The sequence below is a fragment of the Molossus molossus genome, unplaced genomic scaffold (genome assembly GCF_014108415.1).
Source record: "Molossus molossus isolate mMolMol1 unplaced genomic scaffold, mMolMol1.p scaffold_m16_p_35, whole genome shotgun sequence".
NCBI classification, from domain to species: domain Eukaryota; kingdom Metazoa; phylum Chordata; class Mammalia; order Chiroptera; family Molossidae; genus Molossus; species Molossus molossus.
This window is the reverse complement of record NW_023425372.1, coordinates 215,960-241,129: the sequence shown is the minus strand read 5'-3', so window position 1 is coordinate 241,129 and position 25,170 is coordinate 215,960. Positions and strand designations below refer to the sequence as shown.

The following is a 25,170-nucleotide window of genomic DNA, read 5'->3' as shown; positions in this document are numbered from 1 at the left end:
CAGGCTCTGTGCTCAGGGTCTCAGTGCTGGGTCTTCATGTGCCCAGTGCAGCCCCAGGCTCTGTGCTCAGGGTCTCAGTGCTGGGTCTCAGGTGCCAGTGCAGCCCCAGGCTCTGTGCTCAGGGTCTCAGTGCTGGGTCTTCAGGTGCCAGTGCAGCCCCAGGCTCTGTGCTCAGGGTCTCAGTGCTGGGGCTACAGGTGCCCAGTGCAGCCCCAGGCTCTGTGCTCAGGGTCTCAGTGCTGGGTCTTCAGGTGCCCAGTGCAGCCCCAGGCCTCTGTGCTCAGGTCTCAGTGCTGGGTCTTCACGTGCCCAGTGCAGCCCCAGGCTCTGTGCTCAGGGTCTCAGTGCTGGGTCTTCATGTGCCCAGTGCAGCCCCAGGCTCTGTGCTCAGGGTCTCAGTGCTGGGTCTTCAGGTGCCCAGTGCAGCCCCAGGCTCTGTGCTCAGGGTCTCAGTGCTGGGTCTTCAGGTGCCCAGTGCAGCCCCAGGCTCTGTGCTCAGGGTCTCAGTGCTGGGGTCTTCATGTGCCCAGTGCAGCCCCAGGCTCTGTGCTCAGGGTCTCTGTGCTGGGTCTTCAGGTGCCCAGTGCAGCCCCAGGCTCTGTGCTCAGGGTCTCAGTGCTGGGTCTTCATGTGCCCAGTGCAGCCTCAGGCTCTGTGCTCAGGGTCTCAGTGCTGGGGCTACAGGTGCCCAGTGCAGCCCCAGGCTCTGTGCTCAGGGTCTCAGTGCTGGGTCTTCAGGTGCCCAGTGCAGCCTCAGGCTCTGTGCTCAGGGTCTCAGTGCTGGGTCTTCAGGTGCCCAGTGCAGCCTCAGGCTCTGTGCTCAGGGTCTCAGTGCTGGGTTTTCAGGTGCCCAGTGCAGCCCCAGGCTCTGTGCTCAGGGTCTCAGTGCTGGGTCTTCAGGTGCCCAGTGCAGCCTCAGGCTCTGTGCTCTGGCTAATCCTGCTCATGGCTTTAGAGGCTGCCTTTGCACCCCAGCGATGGCCTCACTCTTCTGAAGAAAGTGTGGTGATCAGCAAGACCTGTGAGACCAAGGGTCCCTGACGCCTGTGTCCGCCCCAGAGGTCCATGTGGGTGGAGATGCTCGGGTGGGTCAGGGTTCTACTAGGACAGAATGCAGTGAGGGATGGCTGAGCCCCATCTGAGCTCACGTTCAAGGAGAGCTCATCTTGACCTTCTGCTCCCTCCCTCTGGGAAGCTCTTGTGGGGAGGGAGTCATCCAGAGCCCAGATCAGACGGGCTGACCACAGTCCCTCTGGTCCCTCTGCTGGGGTGCTCCCGACGGGAGGTCCAGTGGGACCCAGAGCACCAGCGGCCTCAGCCCTTGCCTGGTTTGGCTGTGCGGTGACTGGCAGTCGGCCTCACCTAGCACCTTGGTTTGCAGGCCTTGGACCAGCGGGATTGGGCCATGAGACTCCTGACAGGCAGCCGTCCTGACCGCTGAGCTGCAGACGGTGAGGAGCTGGATGTCTGCAGCTCACGTCCTGCAGGACCAGAGCGGGTCCTCGGCCCCCCGCCGCCTGTGGCCGCACAGCGCCCCTCTCTGTTGCAGACCCTGCCCTCTGGACATGGCGCTCCAGCGTGCCATCCTCCTGGCCGGCCTCCTGGTGGAAGTTGCTGGCAAATCCTCAGAAAGTGCAGTAGGTGCAGCCTGGGTGCCAGGAAGCAAAGTCAGAGCCTCCTGTTCCAGCCCCTCCCCCACGGGGTCCCATGTCAACCTCCAGGGTCCTGCCTGAGCCAGCTGGGGGCCTGGAAGCTGACTGCTGTTTCCCCCTAGGACCAGCAGTCCGCGTGCTGTGTGGACGTCGTGGGCGTCAACACCACCTGCCCAGGCACCAGCCTGTGTGGCCCAGGTAAGCACCTTGGCCTGAGCTGACCGCAGCCAGCCTTGGGGCGGCACCCTCAAGCTCGCCATACCCTGCGAGGGCTGGAGGCACCCTCCTGGCCTGGCCACCTCCTCCTGAGTGGGGGCAGGACCCTGTGAGGAGACTGGTCCTGAGCAGTGGGAGGCAGGACACTGACTGCGCCCAGGGGTCCCCGGGGCCTGAGAACTCCCTGACATGCAAACTTACCAGGAGAAGCACGCGGACACGTGTCCACGTGTGATGGACATGCAGCCGTGAGGAGAGGGAGGGCCACAGCTTTTTTTTTGCACCTGAGCTGAGACTCACTTTTACGTCGAAGAGGCTTGTTTTGGAGTGGCATTCCAATCTCCTTCCATCCCCCCTTTGACAATGGGAAGCCGCATTGGTCGCCGTAGAGGCACGCGCAGAAAGGAGCCGACCTGTGCCTGTCCACACGCACGGAGCCTCCTGGGTGCCTCGTGTCGGGGGCAGTCGGCGAGGGTGAGAGGCTCTGCCAGGGAGACAGGCAGACAGGCTGGTGGTCGGAGCAGGTGCAAATCCAGTTCTGTGTCCAGAGAGCAGTCAGCTGAGACCATGTCTAGGTGTTGGGCTCACAGCACCTTTAGGTGGTGCGAGGACAGCAGCGCAGTGTCTGATGAAGGTCCTGGGGGTCCTTGTGACCTTTCCGAGCGGCTCGCACAGCGGCAGGCGTAAAGATCGTCCACGCACGGCTGGTCGAGGGTTTCAGGGTGTCAGCCTGTGTTGGCCTCAGGCAGGAGCAGTTCTAGTTCTTGGTGGTCCCTCTTGGAGGTGGGAGGGAATTGGGAGCATCAGCTTGGAGGGTCGTGGGCAGACCTTGGGGTGGACCCGAAGAATTCGGTCTAGTCTGGCTCACAGGCAGGCAGGCCTGAGCCAGCGCAGGGCCAGGACCCATATCGCCAGGTGCCTCACGGCTTCCTCCTGAGTGGAACTTCTCTGTGGTCCCCCTGCTCCCAAAGGCCATCGCCGTGATAAGGCTGGTTTGCTCCTACAGCGAGTCTAGCCTCTCCCGGGCTGACCACGTCCGTAAGCGGGACTGGAGTTGCGATGACGCGTAGGTCCCTTTACGTCGTTTGGCTGGATCTTCTCACACAGAATCTCAGATTGGACTCTAGAAGCCAGGAGAAGGACCCACCATCAGACTTCGCTGGCAAAATCTGTAGATCGGGGTGAATCCTCTGTCCTCAATCTGTAGATTGGGGTGACTCCTCTGTCCTCAAGGTCCCCAAATACCTGGAGGTTCCTGACCTTGCTAGGAAGTGACCGCGCTCACCCAGTGAGGCAGGCGCGGGTGGTTCTCAGAGGGTCCTCTTGGCTCCCGAGACAACCTCAGCTCCCTAAGTGTGTCTGGGCTCAGGTCCTGCTCTCCCTCTGCTGCGTGGCGTCCCTGCGCACAGTGTGGCCGGGGCTTCTCGGGAGTCACTGCTGGCGCTGGGCCCGTGCCCAGGCCCCCGGAGCGACTGGGAGTAGATGCGTGTGCTCCCCGCAGCCGCCCCCTGGGAGGGCCAGGCGAAGGAACAGAACGTAGGCTCTCGAAGAGAAACCCTGTTTTCACGAGCACCTGCCCAGCACGCATCACTCCAGGCTCTGCCATCACTCAGAACCACGGCAGAAAGGCCTTCCTCTTACACTGACCCGTCCGTGCAGATCACACGTCTGTGCAGGTCCCCGGACACGGCCCACAGCCGGGCATGTCTGCTCCGCCTCTGCGCTCAGGGTTGAGATGTTAAGAACTAACCATGGCGTCAGCCACTGGCCGGGAGGGCTGGGGTGAATGTGGGTAGGGTGCTGGGACCCTGAGGAAGGGTCAGGGCAACAGAGCGAAGGTCATGCCTGGCCGAGTGCAGCTGTCCAGGCCCTGGAGGAGGTGGTGTGAGCCCGAGCGGTCGAGGCCGTGGTGGGGGGAGGCCCTGTCCCGAGTGTGAGTCCACACAGCGCCTGTCTGCTTCGGATTTCCATCCCGGCCGCCCTGGTGCCACCCTGACTCCCAGACCAGTCAATTAGCGTTCCGGAACGAACACCGACTGACACACTGACGTGCAGACAGACGGCCAGCTGAGGCCTCTCTCGCTGCACAGGCTGCGTCAGGCGCCGGAACGAGGACGGGAGCGCCAGCTGCGTGCAGTGCAGGAACGGGACCGCCCACAGCTCCGAGTGCAGAGGCCGTAGGTCGCCTGCCTCCCCTGCCCCCCACGCCCACCTGGCCTGCCTCACATCTTACAGCTCCTGGTGCTGGAGGGGCGGGTGGGAGTTGCCTTTCTTGTCCTGGGGGGCGTGGGGGCACCTGGAGCCCTTCCTCCCGAGTCTGTGTCAGGAAGCAGTGGGCTGAGAGCGGCTCTGACTGCACGGCCATGGCCACCACTCCCCGTGGGCTGTCCTGGCCCATGGGTCCTCGGGGTTCCCTGCGTGTGGTCCCACGGGTCCTCGGGGTCCCCTGCATGTAGCCCGCACTGACAGGCATGCTCTCCACAGTCGCTGGCCAGGGCGCACAGTCCCCCGTGAACAGGAGCACAGGGGCGCCTGGGCGGCCGAATCTCGGTGAGTGTCCTGGCGCACAGACCAGAGCAGGGCCTCTGCGCCGGCCGTGGGGCAGGGGCGTCGTCAGCGCCATCCCCGGTGCAGACCCGCCCGTGGTGCTGCCGTAGCAGGGCTGCTGAGCATCCGGAGCCCCTGGGCTGGTCAGTGGGTGGGGCCTCCCGCGTGCCCTGACAGTCCCAGCAGGTGGGAGCCTCGAGTGATCCCTGTGCTTCACTCCCAGCCCACCGGGCCCTCAGTCCATGGTGCCCGGGACGTGTGGTTCTCAGAGGTCAGGACCCCCTAGGCCCCTGCCCTGTCCCCAAAGGCTCTTCTAGGAGGTGGGCTCGGAGGCCTGCAGACACGCACACCGGACAAAGGCCCCTCACCTCCTGGGCCCCCAGGACGGACTCAGGACCCACCTCCCGGACACTCTGTCCCCAGCCTGCTCTTGTCTGAGATGCCCCCTGACGCCGCTGCGGTTGGCCGTGACAGTCCTGGGAGACGAGGGTCCTGTCCTCTGACCCTGCTTCTTGAGGCACCTGGACTGAAGGCTCAGGCTTCCCACGTCTCAGGACCAGAAGGAGGTGCCCTGCACTGGCCTGGCCATGGAGGCCGGCGGCACCAAGCAGCCGTGTGGGGCAGGGGCCACCCCCATCGAGCCGGGCTGGGCAGCGCGGGGTTGGCGGAGGCACCTGCCCACTTAGCTGGGCGTCCACCGTCCTCTCCACTCCCATGTGGCCTCCGCTTGTCCTCAGGAAGTGCCCCCAGCAGGCAGGTCCCTGCCCAGCCAGTGCCAGCCCCGGGCCCGGGGTGTGCAGCAGACTGAAGCCTGCCCTGTCCTGCAGGGGGCCCGCGCGTGGCAGCCTCCCTCTTCCTGGGGACCTTCTTCGCCAGCTCCGGCCTCATCCTCACGGTGGCTGGTTTCTTCTACCTCAAGCGCACCAGCAAACTGCCCCGGCTCTGCTGCGGTAGAAACAAAGGTATTTCCTCGTGTGCCACGGCGAGACCCCCCGGCCAGAGCTCTGCCGGCAGCCCCTGCCGAGGCCACGGTGCTGCCTGGGCCCAGAGCAGAGGCTGCATCGGCGTCCGGCTGTGGAGACGCCTGGACAGCAGCCAGAGGCCGGGAGTGGAGGGGCTGTGGGTTCCTGGGGTGCTCCTGGCAGACCTGGTGGGGCCTTGCAGGGAGGGCACTGGCGTGACCGCCCCTGGGCCGTCGTGGCGGGTCCCGGTCTTGGCTGCCTGCCCACAGCTGCCCTCTGACCACGTCCTCTCCTGGCCAGGCTGGTGGGAGCCCACCCAGCTCGCGTCCCCCGAGGACACAGGTGTTGCTCCTGCTGTGCCCTCAGGTGTCTGGCTGGTGGGCGGCCGCAGGCCTGACTCCTCAGCGGACAGTGCCAGTGGGCGAGTGGCCGGAGCCCCGCCTGCCAGAGGCCTTGGCTGGGGACCCCTCGGCTGGCCTCATGACACCCGCCTACTACCCTGAGCTGGCGCTGGACGCCTCGGGGTGTTAGAGCTGCCTGGTCCCAAGTCTGCTGGCCCTCTGCCTGGCGGAAGGCGCTGGGTCAGCTATGAGGCCCGGCCTGTGCAGTGCGGGGGCCACGTGCTGGCTTTGCTCAGCCAGGCGGCCAGGGTCCAGAGGGAGGCCAAGGCGGCTGGGAGTGTGGTGACCTCCCGGGGGAGGGGCGGAGGCCGGGCAGGTGGGGCTCCGCGGTGCAGCCTGGAGGCCTAGAGAGACGTACTGGACACTGCTCTGTGCCGTGTTCAGGGTGGGGAGGTGGGGCCTGGGCAGGGCAGCTCGCCTGGGGCTTGGGGGCTACCACCCCGAGTGTGAGTGCGGGTGGGAAATGTGGCCGGGCTTCACCCCAGGTGAGGCCCTGGGGCAGGGGTGTGGGAGGAACCTCTGCAGCGCCTGCAGGGGACCCCTTGCTCTCCCCGCAGCCCCGGCCCTGCAGCCTGGCGAAGCCGTAAGTAGCCTGGGGGGCTGAGCACCCTCGTCCCGCGCCCGTGTCTGTGCCTCGTCCGCGGTCTCACTGTCCTCTCCTTTCAAGGCCGCGATGGTCCCCCCGCCACCGTCCTCAGGTACGTCGCCTCTTGCGGTCCCTTGCCCGCCCTAGTCCCTCGTCTCTGGGCGAAAATTTCAAAACGCCAGACTTGTCTGCAGGAGCAGCTTCCCTCTGGGGGTCAGCAGGGACAGCGGGGGTCTTGGGCTGGTGGCATCTGCCCCACACTCTCCATCCCTGGCAGCTTGGGGCACCAGCCCCCCTTCATCAGCCATGTCTTTCCTGCCTTGTCCTTTCATTTCTGAGATGCGTCTGTCTTGAGGGGAGCAGGACTCCCAGCCTGGGGTCTGGGTCACCCTTGCTGGGCCCTCCGCCAAGTCCCAGCTCTGTCTGAGCAGCGGGAGCCAGGAGCAGGTCAGCTGGGCATAGAGCCTTCCAGGGCCTTCTGAGGGCTGGTGCTTTGATTTCACCGGGTCAGGGGGCCCTGCCTCAGCTGCTGCAGCTGGTGCCATGGCACAGAGGCCGCAGGGCGCTCACCTGGCCCCTCCCCAGCCCACTCCCACTACTGTGCGGGGGACTGGAGCAGGGACAGGAGAGGACGTCTCTCTTCTCTCGGGACGGATGTTGCTTGGTCAAGGCTAGACCTGCATGTTCCCTGAAACACTTGCTGTGGTCTCTCTGAAGCAGCCTGTCCCCTGCACCTTGCATTTCCCAAGTCCCCTGTGTGTTCTAGGGCCACGGCCTGGGCGGGGTGGACTACGGAAGTGCGTCCTCCCACAGATCAGAGGCCAGAGTCAGAAACGGAGGCGGGGTGGGGAGCTCCCTCCACAGGCTCTAGGGAAGGGTCCTTCCTGCCTCTCCCGGCCTCGGGGGCACCTGGAGTCCCTGGGCTTGTGGCCACATCCCTCCAGCCTCTGCCCCTCTGCACACGCTTCTCCCCTGTGTCTTCTCAACTGTCGGCTTCCCTCTTGGGAGAATGGTAGGGTACCCCAGAGAACCCAGGAGGACCTCACCCCATGATCCTTAACTTAATCTGCAAAGACCCTTTGCCCAAGTCAGGTCACATCTGCAGGTTCCGGGGCTGAGAAGGTGTGCACTGGGGCCACCCTCCAGCCCTCTGCTGCGCCTGTGGCCCTGAGGGCCCTGCCCAGGCCGAGGTGCTCGGGACACGGGTCAGCTTACGGTCATCGCAGAAGCTCCTCGGCGGGGCTGAGTGAGGGCTGCTCCCCGTGGCTGCTCCACACCCCACTCGCATCTCAGACCCGACTGACCCCACCTGTGTCCAACCCTGTTTCAGTGCGGAAACCTCGCTACGTCCGGCGAGAAAGACCCTCGGACAGGGACAGGGGCCCCACTGCCGTCCCCTCGGTGGAGGCCCGGGTCAGCAACGTCTGACCTGGAAGCGCACCTGCAACTCTGCACGTCACCTGGAGGCCTGCACGGGGCAGGCGCCGCCCACAAGGCCTCCAGACAGGCCCGGGCTCAGCTCCGGTCTCCCAGCAACAGGCAGAGCGGACACGGCAGCTTCCTGAAGGCGCCGCGTCCTTCCCACAGCTGCTCGGCGTCACTGACCGGGAGCAGCGTCCCTGACGTGGCGGGAGCGAGGCTTCGAGGGTCTGGGCCCCCGGAGAGACCGTGAGGGACGGCAGAGCTGACCGCCCTCGGGCGCCCGGTGGGCACACATCCTGAGGGTGGTGAGGCCTTGCAAGGCCTTTGGGTGTTCCAGCCCGAGTCCAGACGGGTGGGGCAGGGGCTTGGAGCCGCCCTCGGGGCCGCGGGACCGCAGGGCTGTCCTGCTGTGGCCAGGACCCCAGCCCGTGGCCACGGGTTCCTGGTTTCCTGTTGACTTCTGTCTGCTTCTAAGTAGAAAAGCATTTTGTGGAAAAGTCAGAGACGCTGCTGCCCTCGCCTGCGCCCCACGAGCTGTGGGGCTTCGTCCCCCAGGATGGACACTGCCTGCGGTGGCTGGACGGCCAGACCCAGTTTCCCTGTCCTCCCCGACCTGTGGGCTCCTGTGGAGAAAGGGGTGTGCATGGCCCCCTCCCTGCACTAGGCCGGGCCTGGCTGTCCTCCCCAGACCCTCAGCTGCCACCCACGCTTTCCCTCTGTGTCGGGTGCACTCCGAGGGGCCGGAGGGGCTTGCGTGGTCCGCCCCGCCCTCTGCGTGGCGATGCCCAGCTCAGCACCTCCAGGCAGAGTCAGGCCTGTCCCGGTCCAGCTCTGAGAGCAGGGAGCCGGCTTCGAGTCAGTGTCCAATAAACGAGGGCTCTCTTCTCGCCCAGGCTCCATCTGTTCCGGGGGGGCGGGGCCCGAGTCCAGAGCCACTTCCCCTTGCGAGGACGGAGTCTGTGGGGGGCCTCAGCAAGGACCAGGACTGCTGCCCCAAAGCCCGAGCCTCAGCCGGGTGGGTTTCTGCACGCAGCCCCCACCACACGGGGCGTTATTCCTGGGAGAAGCGGGTTTGTTCCAAGCTGCCTCGTGCTAGCAGTGACCCAGTGGCCCCCAGCCCGTCAGGACCTGAGAGAAAGGCGTGGCTACTTCTCAGGGCTTTTCTGTGAAACGAGCCGGCCTGGTGGGAGCGTGGGGATTGTGGGTGAGCACAGGCCCCCGCAGAGACGGGGCACCCCTGGGGCCCAGGAGGAAGTGACAGATGGGCACAGTGTCAGGGGCTGGAGAGCGTGGGGACAGCTGTGCACTTGCAGGGGGTGGGCTGGCAGGACCCAGCTGGCTGTTGTCCGCTGTCACCTGGAGGGTGTGTCCTCAGACCCCTGCTCACCTGTCCCTGAGAACGTCTGGTCTGAGGTTTTACTGCCATCGGGCACTTGGGGGAACGTCTGCTGGGCCTGGGAGGGTGAGCAGGTGTGCCTGCACAGCCCAGAGGCCGCAGGAGGCTCCCCAAGGCTCTGCCACTGTTCTGGGGACTGGCCTGGGAACACGCTGCCCCCCTCTGGCCAGCAGCCTCCCCAAGAAGAGAGCCCGCCCACCTGCCCCTGAGCCCAGGTCGGCAGCCGCAAGGACTCCTGGCCAGACTGAGTCAGTTCCGGCGGGCCTGTGGGTCCAGTGGAGATAGGAAGGAAGGGGCGCTGGCGGGGGATCCTGGGGTGCTGTGGAGAAGAGCCCACCCGTGCCCCACAGCGTCCCTGACGTGGGGCGGGCCTGTGGGCACGGCTGTTCATGCGTGGTCCCTTCTGCATGAGGAGAAAGGGCCTCGACAGAGGCAGGGAGACCAGGGCGGGACTTCCAGCAGCTTCAGGGACCACAGCCCGTGTGCACATGGCCCCTGGGGTCAGGGGAGCCGCCAGCCCCAGAGGCTGGGAGACAGACCAGGGCCGGAACTCACCTCTGTCCCTGTGTTGGCACCAAGCCAGGCTTCTGATTTGGGGATAAAACAGGAAACAACCATGTTCGACCAGGACAGCAGGTCTGGCCAGTCAGGCCCTGGAGGTGCAGGCCAGGCAGTGGGGGGCCCCTCCCCAGTGCCTCCACCCCCTCCATCTCCCACCCAGAAACTCGGGGTCACTTCGGCCAGCTCCACGTCCCTCCCCCAGCCCACTCAAGGCCCTGCCAACTTGCTCTTTGAATTTGTCTCTCCTTCCCACCAGCCTCCTGCCCCACACTCGGACACCCGTCCACTGGCCTTTGAGTGCTCCAGCCGATGTCCAGACGGGTGGGCGCAGGGACGTGGAACCAGCCCGAGGCTGCAGTATCGCGGGGCTGTCCTGCTGTGGCCAGGACCTTTGAGGCCCGTGTGGCCTGGCCACTTGGGCACTGAGCCTCACCAGCCCTGTGACCATGGGGCAGGGAAGCGGGGCGGGGGGGCTGCACAGCCCCCTCCCCAGTTCCTCTCCATCCTGAGCCCCTCACCCAGCCCTTACCTGGACTCGCCCTAAGAGGCCAAAATTAGGCCAGTCTGTGGGGCATCAGCTCAGGCCAAATCAGGCAGGTAGGGAGCATGGGGGCCCGAGGGGCTGCGTCCCCGTGCACACCCCAGGATGTGAGCACGGTTCGGGGCGCAGACTGGAGGCACAGCTGCAGCTCATTCACTCCTCCATCCACCCAGAGGTCAGAGGTCAGCAGGAGGGAAACCCACAGCAGCGCTGGGAGGTGGACGCACAGGGCACGACTGCGGGGCTGTGAGGGCGGAGGTCCCGCCAGGGGCCTGGGCGTGGGCCCCAGAAGGAGCAGCCACAGCCAGAGGGGCAGGGCGGCCCAGCCAGCGGGGGGGACGGGGCTCTCCCTGCTGGGCAGGCCGTCTTGCCAGGAGCCCAGCGCCCAGGGAGCGGGCGGAGGCTGGGCCCCACCTCCTGCCTGGCGCAGGGGTGCAGGGGTGCAGGGCCTCTCCCCGCTGGTCCCGGGGGAGGACTGCAGTCCCGGCTGTGTCCCCAGCTGACAAGTGGGGTCAGCCCTGGACTCCCAGGCACCAGGTGGGCCTTGCCTCCCCACGCGGCCATTTCCAGTGCGGGCAGCACTAGGAGTTGTGGCCTGTTCCATCCAGGTCCCGGGGCTTGGGACCGAGGGGGGGCGTGAGGCACAGTCCTCTGCTCACCGGGCTCCGGGCACCTTGAGGGCTCAGGGCCCCACATCAGAGTCACGGCGGACAGAAGTGTCCTCCCCCTATCCGATGCGCCCCAGGGGAACCACGCCCCGTCACGCCTGCACACGCAGGGACGTGCTTGTGCCGTCACACTCGGCCAGGTTGACATGCTGCTGGGCACATTCCTCAGGCCTTTCTCTCCCTTGGCCTCCGGCCACTGACAGTCCCCTGAGGAGCTCGAGTGACCTCAGAGCTGGGATATTCCCAGGAGTCCTCCGGAAGGTGGACGGTGTCCTCGGAGCAGAGGGCTCAAGGATGCTTCCTGGAGGCAGCATGTGACCCCGAGTCAATCCCATGGGAACCCAAGCCCCCTCCTGCCCAGGCCGGCCAGGCCTCCCGGAGGCTCCTCCATGGAGCCCCTACCCTCTGACTTCCCCCCACCTCTCCGGGACCCCACCCTTCTCCAAGCCCCCATCCCTCTCTCTGAGTGCCCACCCACCTCCTCAGGGCACACAGAGGAGCGTGGTCCCTTCCTGAGTCCAGGTCCCCCTTCTCCCCCTCAGTCCCCCACACCCCAGCCTCGCATAAGAGCCTCAGCCACCGTCGTCCCCTCTCCCTGTGGCCGGCTCCTCCTGGAGCTCGGGGCCCAAGCAGCCTGCTCTGTGCACCCACCTCCTAATGCTGGTCTTCTTGCTGACCTCTGACCTCTGACCCCTGTTGGCTCTCAGGGCTTCTCCTAGTGCTTTTGGGGCTGGGCCATCTCGGGGGGTCCCAGCTGAAGTGGTCAGTGGTCACCTGCCAGGTGGGTGGGTGCAGCCTGCAAGTGTAAGGTCATCCCTGCACCAGGGTGAACACCCCTCCCCCACCAGTCCAAGGGTGGGGTCACAGGTCAGCAGCAGGGCCACTGTCCCGAGTCCAGCCCAGATGTGCGCTGAGGTGTGCTACTCGCGGCTGTGGGTGCAGGGGCAGGGAGGGCCGGGAGGGCCGGGAGGGCCGGGCGTCTGATGTAGGGACACCCCGGACACTGGTGGATGTGAGGGGCACAGTCCATGCCACTGGGCAAGCCGGGCCCCTGGAGCACAGCCCCCAGCAGGCCTGTGCACAGGTCTTGTGCTCCACCAGGACCCCCTGCTGAGTGGCTGGACTGCTCCCCACCCCCAGGAAGATTGGACCCCCTTGCTGGGTTGGGGGCGTCCTTGGGCTCCAGGGTCCCACATGTGCAACCCAGGGTGCCCCCAGCAGACATCCCCAACAAATCCCTGTGGCCCTCCTCATCCCTGACACGTCCTCACCTCTGACCCCACCCCTGGGGGTGCTCCCAGGCCTGACCTTTCGCCCTACTCCCTGGACCCAGAGCAGGGAGTTCCCGGGAACTGGGGCAGCAAAACCACAGGTTTGGGAGGCCATGCGTGTGGACACACGCTGGCCAGTGGGTTGTGTACAGGAGGGTGTATGAGGGAGATCACAGGTGCGAGAAGCTGACATCGGGAGCCCAGGGCTCGAAGGCCCCGGGGCCCTGAACGGGCTGCTCCAGCGTCCCAGGGACCCACCCCAGACTTGCTCCACTGAGCCACCCCAGCTCCACCCTCGGCTCTACCTCTCACCCCGGCCTCCCCGCCCTCTGCTGCCCAGCTCGCCAGCGAGAGGGCAGGCCAGCCAATCCCGAGGCCAAGGCCACACCCCTGGCCAGCCGCCCTGAGCGTATAAATACACCTGCCAGGCGCAGCCAGAAGTCACACCTGCCTCAGCTCTCTACCTGGAAGATCTCACGCAACGTCCTGCGCCCCGCCTGCCAGGAGCACAGCAGGGAGCACACCTGCCAGACCAGGGCCACCGAGACCGCTGCCGGAGCCCAGCCCGAGGAGGGACCTGCCAGGCGGTGCGCAGGCTGGGACCAGCCTGGGGAGAGGGACTGTCGCTGGAGCAGAGCTCGGAGCCTTGGAGCCTGGCCGTGGCCGGCCAAGAGGAACATGCCCCGGCCCCGCTGACCCCCGGCCGCCAGGTAAGTCCCGTTCACCTCTCACCTGTACAGGCTGAGGGTGGGGCAGCTTTTCGGGGGTGGGGCCCAGGAACCGGTTTTGTGGGGCACACCAGCCTGGGGGGGGGCAGCCCAGAGTCCCCCAGGCCGTCCAAGCTGCCGCCTCACCTGTGTCCACCACTGTCACCAGGATGTGGTGACACCTCCTTTTGCGATGCGGGGAGCACTCGTGACATCACGGTGATGTCACCGTGACTCATGGCAGTCAGTCGTGGTGCAGTGCCCTGGAGCCTTCCTGGCATGCAGGGCGAAGTCGTCCCACCGGCCCACCTGGACTCGCCAGGAAGTCAGGGTCGGGGTCACCTCTGGGGCCTCCTGAGCTCCACGGAGTCATGTGGCCGGGTCTGTCCAGGCGGCTGCCTGGGGTGGAGACCCAGGCCTAGTGGAGGGACAGGTCACCTGAACCTGGCTGGGGAGACAGACAGGGTCTCCTGTGGAAGTGGGAGGGGACTGCAGGGCGCAGCTGTGCCTCGGTCGAGAGGACAGACGGGCCCTCGGCACGAGCTGGCCCTTCAGCTCAGGGCACAGCTGGGAGACAAACCCTCAGTCCACTGGCCCCCACCCCGCTCAGGCCTCTCCGTCTCTGACAGACTGACCGTTGGCCCAGCCCCCAACCCCTGTCCTGACCTTCCCCAGCCCAGCGGGGTCCTCACACAGCTGCTTGAAAATTGGGTGCCCCCCAGCCAACCAGGTGCCTACACTTCACCTGACCCAGTGCTATGCCCTCCTGAGAGTCCGGCCTGCTGGCCGGGTGACCGGGCTGCCAGCACCCTCCTCAGTTGCTTCTCTGTGCCTTGCGTGGGTCACATGGCCTGGCCCAGGCTGGCAGAGCCTGGACGTGAAGCGTGACTACTGTGGGTAGTTGTCATCGTAACTTCATCTCTGCCGAGGGCGCCGTGGGCAGGGCAGGGCCAGCAGGAGGTGTCCACCGGCCAGTCAGCCGGCACCCTGGTGCACACGGTGCCCGTTCCCAGACCCGCCTGGGCTGCTCGGGCCCCAGCACGCAGGGTGCCACCCCTGCCTCGGCCTGTGGGGGGCGGGAGGGGTGGGGCAGGGCACAGGTGGGACTGTCTAGAGGTGCCCACCGGTGGGCAGTGTCCTTCCTGGGATCTTCGGGTCTGGTGCAAAAGAGAGGACAGGCTGACCTTGCAGGAAAGGGGCAGCCTGTGGCCACTCACAACCTTCTATTTGTTCCCCAGCTCAGAGCCATGTCATCAGACCAGCAGGTGTGGCACACAGCCATGCCGCCCCCCCGTCGGAGCAGCCCCTCAGCCAGAGGCCCCAGGCCCCCCGGCTCGGCCAGCGGCACCAGGTCCCCTCAATCGGCCAGCGACCCCAGGTCCCCCGTCTCGGCCAGCGGCCCCAGGTCCCCTCGATCGGCCAGTGACCCCAGGTCCCCCGTCTCGGCCAGTGGCCCCAGGTCCCCCAGCTCGGCCAGTGACCCCAGGTCCCCCGTCTCAGCCAGCGACCCCAGGTCCCCTCGATCGGCTAGTGGCCCCAGGTCCTCCGTCTCGGCCAGCGACCCCAGGTCCCCTCGATCGGCCAGCGGCCCCAGGTCCCCCAGCTCGGCCAGCGACCCCAGGTCCCCCCGATCGGCCAGCAGCCCCAGGTCCCCCAGCACCCCTGGCTCGGAGAAGGTGGCCTCCCCACTGGAATGCTCCATCTGCTTCTCGGGCTATGACAACATGTTCAAGACGCCCAAGGAGCTGTCCTGCACTCACGTCTTCTGCTTGGAGTGCCTGGCACGGCTGGCGGCCGCACAGCCAGCAGACAGACCTGGCAGCGAGGCTGTGCCCTGCCCATTCTGCCGGCAGCCCACGGCTGTGCCCGCTGCCGGGGCACCTGCGCTGAGCACCAGCCGCCAGCTGCAGGCCAGGATGCCGGCGCACCTGCGGCGGGAGGAGCCCGTGTGGCTGGAGGGCACCAAGCTGTGCTGCTGTCCCCCACCCTCTGCACCCGGCCTCCCGGCGCCCGGCTTCGTGTGCGTGGACGTGGGCCTGAGCAAGCCCGCCGAGCCCGCTGTGCCCCCACCGCCCCCAGCCCCCACGGGCCCCCGGGCCCGCCTGGCCCGCTGCTGGGCCCGCTTCGGAGACTGGAAGCGCATGGCGCTCATCACAGCCCTGCTGCTGGTCTTCCTCTGCGTGGTGCTCTGGCCCGTGCAGTGTGCGCTCAAGACCGGGAGCCTGCACTGCCTGTCCCGGCCGCCTGCCCACGCCACCCCGGCCACCGCCACCTTCGCGGCCACCTTCTCTCCTGGGCCCTTGGCTGACAGCTAAGGTTGTCCCACACTGTGCGCTTGGGTCCTCAGCAGCTGGAGCCAGTCCCCAGGACCCCAGAGGAACCCTGACATCTCTGAAGACCCCATTTGGCTCACCTGTCCCCCCCACTCTAGGGGGCCAGGTCCTGATGGGGTAGACAAAAGGCTCCCCAAGCCTCCAAGAACAACGGGCTCCTATGAGCCCCAGAGACTCCCCCCAACTCCCATCATGCAGTTGGGGGAACAGACCCAGGAGAGACTCCTGGCCAGGCCCCCCCCTGACATGCTATGAACTGCCCACAGGGGCAGCCCCTTGCGGAGAAGGGGGCTCGCCACCCTTATCTTCACATTTCACCCACGGCTCCCTCCCCAAGACCTTGCCCAGGCAGGGCTGGCCCCTCTGTGGGGTGGGGGTGTGACCCGGCTTTCCGAACAGGGACAGAGGGCAGCGGCAGAGAGCCCAGCCCCCAGTGCCCATCCAACCCTTCTGAATTGTACATTTTTAAATAAATTATTTTGTATCCACGTGTGTTAAGGTGTCCTCACCTGTGTGCCCTCCCTGCACCAGCGAGTCCCCCCTGCAGAAAAGCCCCCGGCCCACCCCCGCCCCAGAGAGCCTCATTCCCGGGGACACCCCCACTGGCTCCAACTCCCAGCAGCCCCTAGGGCAGATGGACCCAGGTTCTAGGGGGTCCAACTCCGGTCCCCTCGGGACTGTGGATGGGCTGGAGCAGTTCTCCACTTGGCTGCTCCCAGGCCCGTGAGGCAGCCCCAGGGAGGTGGGGAGGGCACAGAGCACCTGGGACGGGGGAGGCCTTGGCCTGATCCCGCGCCCTCCCCCACCCTCAACCATGGTCACACTGGGCTGCACCCCCAAGAAGTCACAGCCTTAGTCATGCTGGGAGCCTGATTGGGGGGGCGCAGAAACCCACGGCCCCCCAGGAGCCGAGGACTAAGCGTGCACAGATCCACAGACCGTGGGTCCCTCCAGCAGACCCTCCTGGGTGAAGCCCCCCAGCCCCTACCCACCCCACCCGGCTTTGCCATCAGCCCCAGGTACCCCGCACCACCAGGCTGGCATGGCCAAGAAAGGCCGGGCCGGTTCTGGCTCTCAGCCTCCTCACCCTTCACCCCAAAGCCCCAGACTTCCTGCTCCACCCAGCTGGGCCTCTGCAGGGGTGGGGAGACCCTGGAGAAGGGGGGCTCTTGTGGGGACCCAAACGCACACTTTTTCCAGGCCCCAACAATGACACAGAACTGAGAACAGGGCATTTTACTGAGAACACCACAAAGCCACAGGACCACTGGGGGTGGGACGGTGGTGCGACCACAGACCACATGACAGTGACCACAGCCGTCACACACCAGTCAGCCATGCACACATGGAGCCTCGCCCCGGTCACGGCAGGTCCAGGCATGTGAGTTGCACTTGTGGTCATGTGAGCATCTCACTCATTTATCCACGTGTGACAGGAATGTGATGGCCTGGGGCAGGCCTGGACACGGCAAGGACTGAGCCACTGCTCGGCCGCATCCAGACACACTCTGTGGGCAGGATGGAGGGTGGCTCTGGAGGTCAGGGGTTGTGTGCAGGACGCAGGGGGGCCAGGTACAGCATGGACTGTCCCCCTGCTCACTGCTCACCCGTGTCTCACACAGGATGACACGCAAACGTGCTCCACGGGGTCACACGGGGTCAATGTGTTGTGCAGGTGGTCACTGGCCTCCCACACTGAGAGACAAACCTCAGCCCTGAACCGGCCTCGTCCACCCTCTCCTGGGAGCCCCAGAGGGATCTCCCAACTGCCCCTCCCCATTTCGAGGTGTCCGGGCCTGTGGGGAGGCTTCTGGGGGGCAGGCTCCAATCTCCTGCAGCCTTTTTTTGTTTTTTTTTAAGAGAGAGAGAGAACCGACAATAGGCTGCCTCCTGCACGACCCTTACCAGGGATGGAGCCCACGACCCAGGCATGTGTCCTGAACTGGTGACCTTTCGTGCTCGGGATTCCGACCAACCAACCCCCTGAGCCACACCGGCCAAGATAAACAGTCCTGTTGAAGAAAGCGAGGCCCGGCTTCCTGGGCTTGGGACTCCTGGGGGCGAGGGAGCTGCAGCTGCACCCGGCGGGGGCCCTCCGGGCCCCTCACCTCCCTGGAGGCTCAGCAGGTCCTGCGGGGTCCTGCGGGCAGAGACCCGGTTTTGCTGGCTTCCGCACCCACGCCCTAGTCGCGCCCCCCGCGACCTCCCGGCGGGGACACCGTCCTGCCCCTGCGGGACCCAGACTGGTCCCGCTCCCGACGCCCCAACTCACACGGCGGGCGCTGGGGACGGCGCAGTCCGGGGCCGCGGCTGCGCGGCGCCCGCGTTCTGGTAGCCGCGCTCCTCCGAGGGCCGCGCTGGGAGTGGGGGCGCCGGTCAGCAGGTTGATGCCGCGCAGGCCCCGCGCCGGCCGGCCCGCGCCCGCCTGCTGGCGCAGGTGCAGCTGCCCGCCCGGATGCACCGCGCCCGGGACCCGACGGGACTGCGCTGCGCCGCCCCGGCCGGGCCGTCTGGAGGCGTTGATGGCGCGGCCCGGCCCGGGGCAGCGCGCGCTCCAGGGGCGGCCGGCCGGCGGGTGGGCGGGGCGGGCTGTGTCCGAGCGGCGCCCACCCGCCCGCGGAGGACGGCCACCAGGATGTCGATGGCGCCGGTGTCCGAGGCCGGCGCTGTGGCGACCCGCCAGAAGGCCCCGGTGAATTCGCGGGACGAAGCCGCGGCCCTGTCCCGGGTCCACCTGCAGTGCCCGCGTGGCCCTGCCCCGCCTCCGTCCGCACCTGCACCTCGTGGCCCCGCCCCCCCGCCCCCGCCCCCGCCCCTCCTGGGTCGCACCTGCGCGCGCCACCCCTTGGCCGGCGGCGGGCACGCCTCTCTGGGCCCCGTTCACCTCTGCCTGGAAGCCCGGAGCCGGCAGGCCCGGGGGGGGGGGGGGGGGGGGGGCGGGGGGGGCGGGGGGGGGCGCACACGCGAGATCGGGACAGCTGAGGTCCTGCTGCTGCTTCACTGTGGTGGAGGCTCCTGGGGAGCACAGGCTGCGGAGCGCCATCCGGCCACTGTGGGCCGTTCTCAGGTGGGGCCCGCCTCAGAGCAGGTGCAGAAGGGGTTAATAGCAGGGCCAACCCTGGGGTTGGGAGACGAAAAGAGGGGATTCAGGGTTTGGGGGGCCCACAGATGGTCCCAGGGGGCCCAGGTGCCAGGTGAAGGGAAGAGGGAGCAGATTTGGGGTGCAGTGATTTGGGAAGGGCCAAATGTGGGGGTCTGCAGGACTCCCCTCACCCCCAGAGGAGGGGTCTGCAGGGAAAAAGAGGCACTGCTGACATACAAAGGGGACTGGAGCTGCTGACATGCCCAGGAGGGGCCGGCGGCGGCTGCGTCTGAGGCCTGTGACCACTGCCCAGCAGAGCCCCAGCAGCATTGTGCCCGCTGGGCTGAGGGCACTGAAGCCAGCAAGGCCGGTGGGGTTGGGTGGAGCCAGGTGGGACCCTCCTCACCCCCAGCACAGACCTGGGGACTCCCTGACCACTCTGACTCCAGCCCCACACTCCTGTTGCCCTCCAGGCTCACTTGTCTGGCCACCACACCTGCAGCTCCCGCACAGGAGTCCCGGGCTTGTCCCTCAGCCACCTGACGTGCGCACACAGCCATGCTCTCGGCTGCCACGCGGCTCTGGCCAGTGTCGGACACACTCCTTCTGAAGACAGAAACAAGGCCAGACACCAGCTCAAGTCCAGGTCGTGACGATGACACGTGTTCTGGTGCACCAGGGTCCGGGGGGCAGACACAGGGTCTGTGCACAGCCCGGGTGGCAATGTACTCCTTGCCCAGTCTGTGGCCTGGCTTCTCTGGGTCACTCTGGAAGGGGATGGGTCAGCTGCCTGCTGTTTCCAGGAACAGGGGACAAATGCAGTCTATGCAAATCGCATGCAAAGTAGCCCCAGGTGGTCCACGCAGTTCCTGCCGCAATGGGCTGGGAAGGAGCTTAGGACCCCTGTCAGGCCAGCCCCTCTGAGGGCCCCTTGGGGCGGCCGAGGTCTACAGTCTGGGGCCCTGGCTCTTCCTGGGAGGTGCAGCTGGCCAGGCACACCTACGCTGACGCTGAGGTAGTCCGCTCCAGGCGCACTGTCATCCACCCCGTGCGGGTGACACAGGTGGCATCAGCTGGAAAGGGAAGATGCCATCAGGTCTCCAGGTGAGTAAGGAGCCCGAGTGTGCGAGAGGGAGCCTCACACGGGGGGGGGGGGGGGGGGCCCCCTCCCCCAGGCCCCTCATAGGGAAGGATGTTCTTGTATCAATTCTTTGGCTTGTTCTCCTTCCTCAGATACAGGAGCCTCCCTGCTGCTGCCGCACCTGGCTGGACCAGGGGGCTTCAGCCACAGCTGACCCTTCCCCAGAGCCTGTGACACCCCCCACCACACCCTCCCCCTCCCCCAGCCTTCAACACCGGATAACACCCCTGACCACCCCTCCCCCAGCCTCAACACTCGACAACACCCCTCGCCGCCTCTCCCCCAGCCCACAACACCCCTCATTGCCCTTCCCTGCACCCCGCACCTCGACGTCTTCCCAGAAGCGCTGCTTGGCCATCTCGCTGGTGTCCGTGGCCTGGCTGAGCTCCCACACGGGGCTTGAGGGGCTGACAGGGAGAGACCCGTGTCCAAGCTTAGAAGGGTCCCACAGTGCACTCCCCGCGACAGCTGTCCAGGCCTACACCCGCCCCCTGCCACCTGCCCCTCTGCCACCCAGCCCCCTGCCCCCCCCCTCTGTTACCCACCCCCCGCCCCCCTGCCACTCCCCTCTGCCACCCACCCCCTGCCATCCCCCCTACCACATTGTCCTTTGGCTGCCTGCGCCCCCTTCCTGGGCGGGGCTGTGCTCGCATTCCTTGGACCCCGCAGGGGAGTAGTCCACTCTGGATCCCAAGGTTCATGTGTGGGCTGGGGGACACCACGGCCCCGACTTCACCATGGGGTTCTTCTTGCAGCCAGTTCCCCGAGGGAGTCGATCCCCCACCTCCCCATCTCCAACATCACATTTCCCATCTGGCTGTGGGGGCAGCAGTGAGGGGCCTGGCTGGCCGCCTCTACCTCCCAGGAGTCACACCCCTACCCTGACCACTGTCTCCTCCCTGGAAGCCAATCGTAATGTGGGTGACAGGTTGCTAGCCGTCCACCTGACTGGCTGCTGAGTGAGCCCAGGCAGCACCCAGCCCCAGGCTTACTCTGACCCTCCTGCACCAGGCGATGCCCAGACAGCCCTCCCTCAGCGGCCTGCCTTACAGTGCCCGTGGTACCACTGGACCCGGCGCGGGGGTGGGAGCACAGGTGAGACTGGGATCACAGCCTGGCCAGGTGAGGGGCACAGACCCACCTGCAGCCAGAGGCTCCCAGGCAGACAGACCGGCCCACCCACTCCAGCCGCCATCTGCCTTGCCCACCGCTCTGATCGCCCCCTTCCCAGGAGCCTGCAGGAGGCAGGGCAGCGCTGCAGGGCCTGTGTGGCCACCAGGTGGCAGCCTGGGCCCCAGCGAGGAGAGGAAAGGCAGCCTTCCGGACCAGCCCACCCCCTTCTGCCCGGCAGACGCACCCTCAGGCCTCACAGTGCAGGTGGGGAAACCGGCTGCTTTGTTTTTCTGCATGACACTCGTCACCTCCTCGACATCCATATTTGTTATCCATCTCCCACTCGAGAATTTAACCTCCACAGTGTCAGCCATTGGTCTGTGCATGCTGTGCCCCAGGCCCGAGAGCAAAGGAAGCTGTGAATGAGCAAGCCCATGGGTGGTGGGCGGTGCACAGGCAGGTGGTGTATACACAGGTGGGTGGTGGGTGGTGCACAGGCAGGTGGTGTACCCACAGGTGGGTGGTGGGTGGTGGGTGGTGCACAGGCCGGTGGTGTACCCACAGGTGGGTGGTGGGTGGTGGGTGGTGCACAGGCCGGTGGTGTACCCACAGGTGGGTGGTGGGTGGTGGGTGGTGCACAGGCCGGTGGTGTACCCACAAGTGGGTGGTGGGTGGTGGGTGGTGCACAGGCCGGTGGTGTATCCATAGGTGGGTGATCAGGCCTCATCCTCAGCAGCCTCTGACCCACACTTCCTGACTCTCCTGGATGAGGTCCTCTGCTGGGCCCCCACTGTGCCCTACACGAGTCTGCATGTCCACATGTTGTCTCTACCTCCAGCCCCCACCTTGGGCTCTGAGCTTCAAATGCATAGACGCAGATCTTCTCAGTGTCTGTTTGGATCTCAGCATCTTCACCTTGACCTCTGCAGAATTCAGCCTCCTGAGAGCCCGAGTCCCATGTCCCGGCTGGTCTCACTCGGTGAAGGGGCCCCTGCTCCCCTGGCAGCCGTGACCCCTTCTAGCGGTCCCCTCTTGTCCTACACCCTACACGTGCCCAGGCCTTCTCCATTACCTGGGCCCAGCACAGTATTAATTCCAGGTCTCCAGGCCTCATCCCTGGAACTGTAGCCAAAGACTAGGATTCTCAGAGCGGCTAATGCTGGCCGGTGGCCCTCTGTGCTGTCACAGGAGACGCAGCCTGTCCAGCAGCCCCACGCCGAGTGGGCAAACTCTGGAAGTCCCCCGTTCTCATCCCTGTCCACACGCCTTCCCTGTGTGCCAAGAGCAGACAGACAGACACATGCTTGTCCTCCTGTGTCCTCACCACTGAGTGAACACCCACCGGTCAGGCTCTGTTCTGACCTCAGCGGCTCCCCAGGGTCCACGTATCAGTGTAGAGAGGCCAAAAGCTTGGAGGACCAGTCCAGGACCACCGGGCACGAGCAGGACTCCTGCAGGTTTTCCAGGGAGCGTGCTTCTGACCAAGGGGTTCACACAGGAGTACGGGCTCAGAGGGGGGAGGCGAGGGGCAGCCCAGGGCCTGAGTGGCCACCAGCCCTGGGTGCCTCCACAGTATCCTAATGGATGGGTTGGCCAGGCCCTGCTCTCCTGGGCGCAGGTGGGAGGGTCCCGTGTGATACCCAAACCTTCGCCCTAACCCTCCCACGGCGAACGCCCCCTGCCTGCCCCTCTGACCTCAAGGCCCCTGCCCCGCTGCTCACTCGGGCACTTTGCTCACAGGCACTCATGCCCCCCACCCCACCCCACCTCCCCAGCGAAGCCCCCGTCCTGAATCTGCCACCCTCCCTCACCTGGGCCCTCAGCCCTGAGATCCCCGTTGGGCGTCAGGAACTCCAAGGCCTCTCCTGCCCAGAACCACCCCCACCACCTTTTCAGGAGTGGTGCCTTGGGGTGCTGCTTCCAACCCGACCCCGACCCCACCCCCTGAAGGTCCTGCCTGAGCCCACCCTCCGGGAGGCCCGGTGCCCTCTCCTGACCTCGTGCGGAGGCTCCGCCCTCCCTCCGCGCGGCAGGAAGCCCCGCCCCCACGCACAGCCCCCCCCGCCCCCCCCCCCCCCGCCAGCCTCCTGGAGCCCAGCCCTCCAGACACACCAGGGGCGTCCAGCCCAGCACAGGCCCATCCATCCCACCCCAAACCCCTCCTTCTCTCCATTTGCACCTGGGCCCCGGCACTGGGTCCCCCTGGGTCCCCCGCAGTAGGCACCTTCTTCAAACGGAGCCCCAAGGTCAGGACCGCCTGCTCCCACCCCCCTGACCAGTGGGCTGTCCGTCCTGCACCCCTCGCAGCTGCACCCTCCTGCCCGCCTGGGCCTCCACAGCTCGCTCCGCACCTCCTCACCCTTCAGGTCTGCGTGGGAGGCGCAGCTCTTCCTGGAGCCCCCCCCCACAGCAGCCACACCCACACGTGTCCCCAAACAAGCAAGGTAAGGAGCAAGGGACAGAATGTAAACGTCCACTGGCGGATGGGTCCCCTGGGTGCTGGGCTTATAGGTGTTTTTGTTTCCGTTTTTTTTTATTGTATTGACACAAAGTAAAATAAAAAACCAGTTATCTTGAACACATCAGGAGTTCCAGGGAGGGTGCCCCACAACCCTCCCTTCTTTCCTAATCCTGGTCTGAGGCTCACAGTGCTCCACGGGCCCAGCCCCTCGGGGCGCCCTGCTGAGGGTGTCCCAACAGGGCTGGCGGTGGGCCAACCTGGGCCAGTGAGCTCAGTGGTTGAGCGTTGACCCTGCACCAAGAGGTCGCTGGTTCGATTCCCGGTCAGGGCACATGCCCAGGCTGTGGGCTGATCCCCAGTGGGGGGCGTGCAGGAGGCGGCCAATCGATGTTCTCTCTCATCGATGTTTCTATCTTTCTCTCCCTCTCCCTTCCTCTCTCTCAAATCAATAAAGAAAAAGTTTTTTTTAAAAGGTCCCTGCCACCCCCCAGGTCCCTTCTCCCCAAACCGACCTGGCTCCCCCAAGCCCTACCTAGTGCAAGCCCACTCTCCCTGTGCTCAGACAGCCCTGGGCTGACCCTGCGCAGACACCCATGCACACACCATGCACACAAGGGGCGGTGTGTGGGGGTGCTGCCTGCATGCCACCCCAACGAGGCCACCCGGAGTGCCGTCCCACAGCCCCGCCCGCCCAGCTCCTTCACAAGTGGGCATGCTCACGGCAGGGGTCTCCCCAACAAAAGCAGCTCCACCCAGGGCAGGGCCCTCCGGAAGCTAAAAAGCCACAGGAGAGCAGCCAGCCAGGAGGGGCTGGAGGGCCGACACACAAACACCTTTGAACGTGTTCAGACTTTATTTCAAGGTGATTGACACAGACACAAACTGGAGTCAGTAATGGGACACAGGGGGCGCCCTTCAGCCCATAGGCCTGACAGCCCAGCCCCAGCGGTGGCCGTTGGGACTGTCACCCCCACCGGAATGTAGGTGCGGTGGGGGGATAGGATGGGTCAGCATGAGACACAATGTTGCAGTTTAAGGCATTTCCGGCCTGCAGCCGTCTCTGCCGTCCCTGCACCCACTCCCAGGCCTTGGTCCAACACCCAGCCGGCCCCGGTCATTCCTGAAGAGGACAGCCACCCCTTGGCCTGAACTGGGTGCGAGCTTGCCGTACGGTGTCCTCAGCTGCTCTCGGCCAAGGTGACAGCCCACTGCCCAGGTGTCAAGTAAAACCGATGCGCTGAGAGCTATGGTGGGTGGTCAGGCCTGGACATCTGTCCTCGAGAGGGGCCGCTAGCTGCCCCGGCACGCGGGCAGCGGGCGCCAACCACACCACACAGTGGTCCACGCCCTCTCTGGGCTCCTCACGGGCTCTGGGGTGTCAGGGAAGGAACACGGTGGTGTCCAAGGTGGCTGGGCGGGCGGGGCCAGCTGAGGGTCAGGGTCCCCGGAACAGGCCTGGGCCTGGGGACACAGCTGGAGCCGGGACGCCATGTGGCCCCGACAGTAACGTCATTTCTAGTCACAGTATTGGCACAGGAGGTCCAGGAGGGGCCGCCAGCACCCGCTCAGTGGGAGCCTCAGATGGTCCCTCCACTCCAGCAGCAGCTTCCTGGTCTGGGGAACAAGACTGGCCGGAGGAGCTCAGGGGGTGGGGTCTGCGGCCAGGCAGGGAGGCGCAGCGGGCGGGCTGGGAGTGGCCTGCAGGGCAGGGGTGTGTCCCCAGGCTGGGTCCCAGCCACGCCCTCCAGGAGTCCCTCCGCATGAGTGTCTCTGCAGCTCGCCTGCCTGGACAGGAGGGAGGCCGGGCCAGGAGTCCCTCCAGCCAAAACACAGGCAAGAAAATCATATCAAAAAGCAACGAGTTTACAAAAATATAAAATAATTACAGCAGAGCGGGCAGTGGGGGCGGTGGCCGGCTCACGGGGACGCACAGGGCCGAAGCGGCGGCTTGGTGACCGCGTCCTCCAGCAGGTGCAGCGGCCGCCGGCCCACCACCACGTCCCGCAGGCAGCCCACGAAGCCGGTGCCGTAAGCCTTGGGCAGCGCCGGGCCCAGGGGCAGTTTCTCCAGGCCTCCTGCAGGACAGACACAGGAAGGCCACCAGCTGTGA

The 25,170-nt window shown here is 66.2% G+C and overlaps 3 protein-coding genes across 5 annotated transcripts in view; 2 read left to right on the top strand and 1 right to left on the bottom strand.

Moving 5' to 3' along the window:
* Positions 1–719: 719 nt before the first annotated feature.
* Positions 720–8,641, top strand: CUNH1orf159 (chromosome unknown C1orf159 homolog). 2 transcript variants are annotated; one of them, XM_036281505.1, is made up of 10 exons: positions 720–1,451; positions 1,550–1,637; positions 1,775–1,850; positions 3,959–4,045; positions 4,353–4,418; positions 4,799–4,981; positions 5,243–5,377; positions 6,336–6,361; positions 6,446–6,476; positions 7,695–8,641. In XM_036281505.1, the coding sequence occupies exons 2-10, from the start codon at positions 1,566–1,568 to the stop codon at positions 7,790–7,792; spliced, it is 774 nt and encodes a 257-aa protein (XP_036137398.1). In that variant the 5' UTR covers positions 720–1,451; positions 1,550–1,565; the 3' UTR covers positions 7,793–8,641. The 2 variants fall into 2 exon arrangements, with proteins under 2 accessions (XP_036137398.1, XP_036137399.1); XM_036281506.1 differs by lacking the exon at positions 4,799–4,981 and having other exon boundaries at positions 720–1,637.
* A 4,259-nt stretch (positions 8,642–12,900) lies between these two features.
* Positions 12,901–15,490, top strand: RNF223 (ring finger protein 223). Its single transcript, XM_036281503.1, has 3 exons — positions 12,901–12,933; positions 14,169–14,254; positions 14,552–15,490. The coding sequence occupies exons 2-3, from the start codon at positions 14,178–14,180 to the stop codon at positions 15,243–15,245; spliced, it is 771 nt and encodes a 256-aa protein (XP_036137396.1). The 5' UTR covers positions 12,901–12,933; positions 14,169–14,177; the 3' UTR covers positions 15,246–15,490.
* Positions 15,491–23,924: 8,434 nt separating this feature from the next.
* The window catches only part of AGRN (agrin), a 31,635-nt gene continuing 30,389 nt past the window's right edge, over positions 23,925–25,170 (bottom strand). For both annotated transcript variants that reach the window (XM_036281493.1, XM_036281494.1), the window contains one exon: positions 23,925–25,135. In XM_036281493.1, the coding sequence (XP_036137386.1) occupies positions 24,978–25,135 (158 nt within the window). In that variant the 3' untranslated portion in view covers positions 23,925–24,977. The remainder of the gene's footprint in view (positions 25,136–25,170) is intronic.